The sequence below is a fragment of the Penaeus monodon genome, chromosome 32 (genome assembly GCF_015228065.2).
Source record: "Penaeus monodon isolate SGIC_2016 chromosome 32, NSTDA_Pmon_1, whole genome shotgun sequence".
Classification (NCBI taxonomy): Eukaryota; Metazoa; Arthropoda; class Malacostraca; order Decapoda; family Penaeidae; genus Penaeus; species Penaeus monodon.
In genome coordinates, this window is record NC_051417.1 from 31,312,457 (window position 1) to 31,314,175 (window position 1,719).

The 1,719-nt window shown below is 39.9% G+C and overlaps 2 protein-coding genes across 2 annotated transcripts in view; both read right to left on the reverse strand.

Moving 5' to 3' along the window:
- LOC119593796 overlaps positions 1-1,719 on the reverse strand; it is a 7,846-nt gene that overhangs the window by 2,894 nt on the left and 3,233 nt on the right. The window lies entirely within an intron of this gene.
- LOC119593797 lies at positions 598-1,688 on the reverse strand. Its single transcript, XM_037942823.1, has 3 exons — positions 1,559-1,688; positions 1,013-1,250; positions 598-892 (listed from the first exon to the last, which is right to left on the reverse strand). The coding sequence occupies exons 1-3, from the start codon at positions 1,569-1,571 to the stop codon at positions 802-804; spliced, it is 342 nt and encodes a 113-aa protein (XP_037798751.1). The 5' UTR covers positions 1,572-1,688; the 3' UTR covers positions 598-801.

The window sequence follows — 1,719 nt, forward strand, 5'->3', positions numbered from 1 at the left end:
CCACTTACTTGGTGATTTCCATACTTATACGATAATAAATAACGCATTCTATGAAAATGAAGAAAAAAATATGTGATAACAATTGGCTACTGAGAGCTCTAATCTAATAATGACTGATGACAACACTCTAATGATAAATATATTAATATTTTTTCCTGCTATCTACGCATATCTGGCGTCAATTTTTCTCTTCATTATATCTCTTATTTTTTCTCTATCTAACCTGTATAGGAAAGAGAGATGGAAAGATTATATTGATCACAGTAAAAAAAAAATATATAGATTTTACGTCATTGAAATTTAAAGCAGCGATAATTCAAAATTACAGAGAATGGGGAAGAATAGAGTGAGAGAACGGGAAAAAACGAGGAAGAGATGGATGATCATATATACAAAAGAGAATAGATAGGAGAGAGAGGAGAAAAAAGGAAAGGAGAGATAGGAGAGCTTAAAGGGGGAAGTGAAAACAAAGAGACAGGAGAAATGGAAAGTGAGAGTGGAAATGAAAACGAAGAGAAAGAGCGATAACAAGAGGGCAAATCTAAAAGATTATAAACAATGGTTTCACTTTACGTCAGGACAGCCAAAAACAGTACATAAACAAAACAATTTATTTACAGCATAATTTAGATAGAATATAGAAAACAAGAGATCAACAGATCAATCACGGGTTCCACTCTTTTCTGTGACAACCAGGAGAAAAAATCACAGAAATTGAAGTTTTTGTAAAAATAAATAATCATTAGATCTGGGTCTTCATTCCGTTAATATTCCAATCTCGAACATTTACGCTCGCGGTCTCTACTGGAACTTGTTGACAGCATCGTCAATGAATTGTTGGACGGAAAAGGTGGTCTTCTCATCGTAGGCTGGGGCAGGGGCACCGTAACCGCTGTCGAAATTGAGATCAGAACTAATTTAGATTTGATTCATGTCACAAATAAATCATTTCATTATCTACAAAAAATCAATTACAGAAACCCAAAGCCTCCTCACACGAGGCGAAACTCACGTAGCGGAGGCGTAGTCGTAGGGCTGAGCAACCTTGGCCGATGTCCCGAAGAGGCCCAGGACAGACGCGAGCAAGAGCAGGCCGACGAAGATGACCCCGATGTAGAAGAGGGACTCGCCGCCGATGGTGACGGAGGTGTCTTTGTCGTCGTAGAAAAGTCGTGCGTCGTCTTTGTGGGTGGTGTCGGCTGCGTGCGTGAGGGCGGCCAGGGCGAGGAGGAGGGCAGTGAATGTGATTCCTGCAAAAGGATGGTTCAATAGTTCCCTCTTTTTTCAGGATGGTTAGGTTGGTAATGACAATGTCAACAGACTACAACAGCAACGAGAGGGGGAAAGAAAAGAGAGAAATTTGTATGATCACAAATATTCCTTATCATTTCTAGTACTGATAAAAAATTAGCTTTAACTTTTCTTAACTTCCTGTAACGACAGACATACCCAATCGGAGCTGGTATTCACATATATCAAATATATCTACATACACTGCATCTGTGCACACAAACACCCTCAGACGTAATTACTGTATGAACGAAAGACTAAACCGTACCCTGAGAGGCCATTGTATTGTACAAAAGCTTAAGAAAGTGGCAGGACAAGCAGCAGAGTAGATTATCACTCGATGGTGTTCACAGGATGACTGGTACCTTAAACGCCTCAGTGCTTGCTTAAGTAGACCTACGGGAGGAATTTCAGTACCTGCATTGGCGG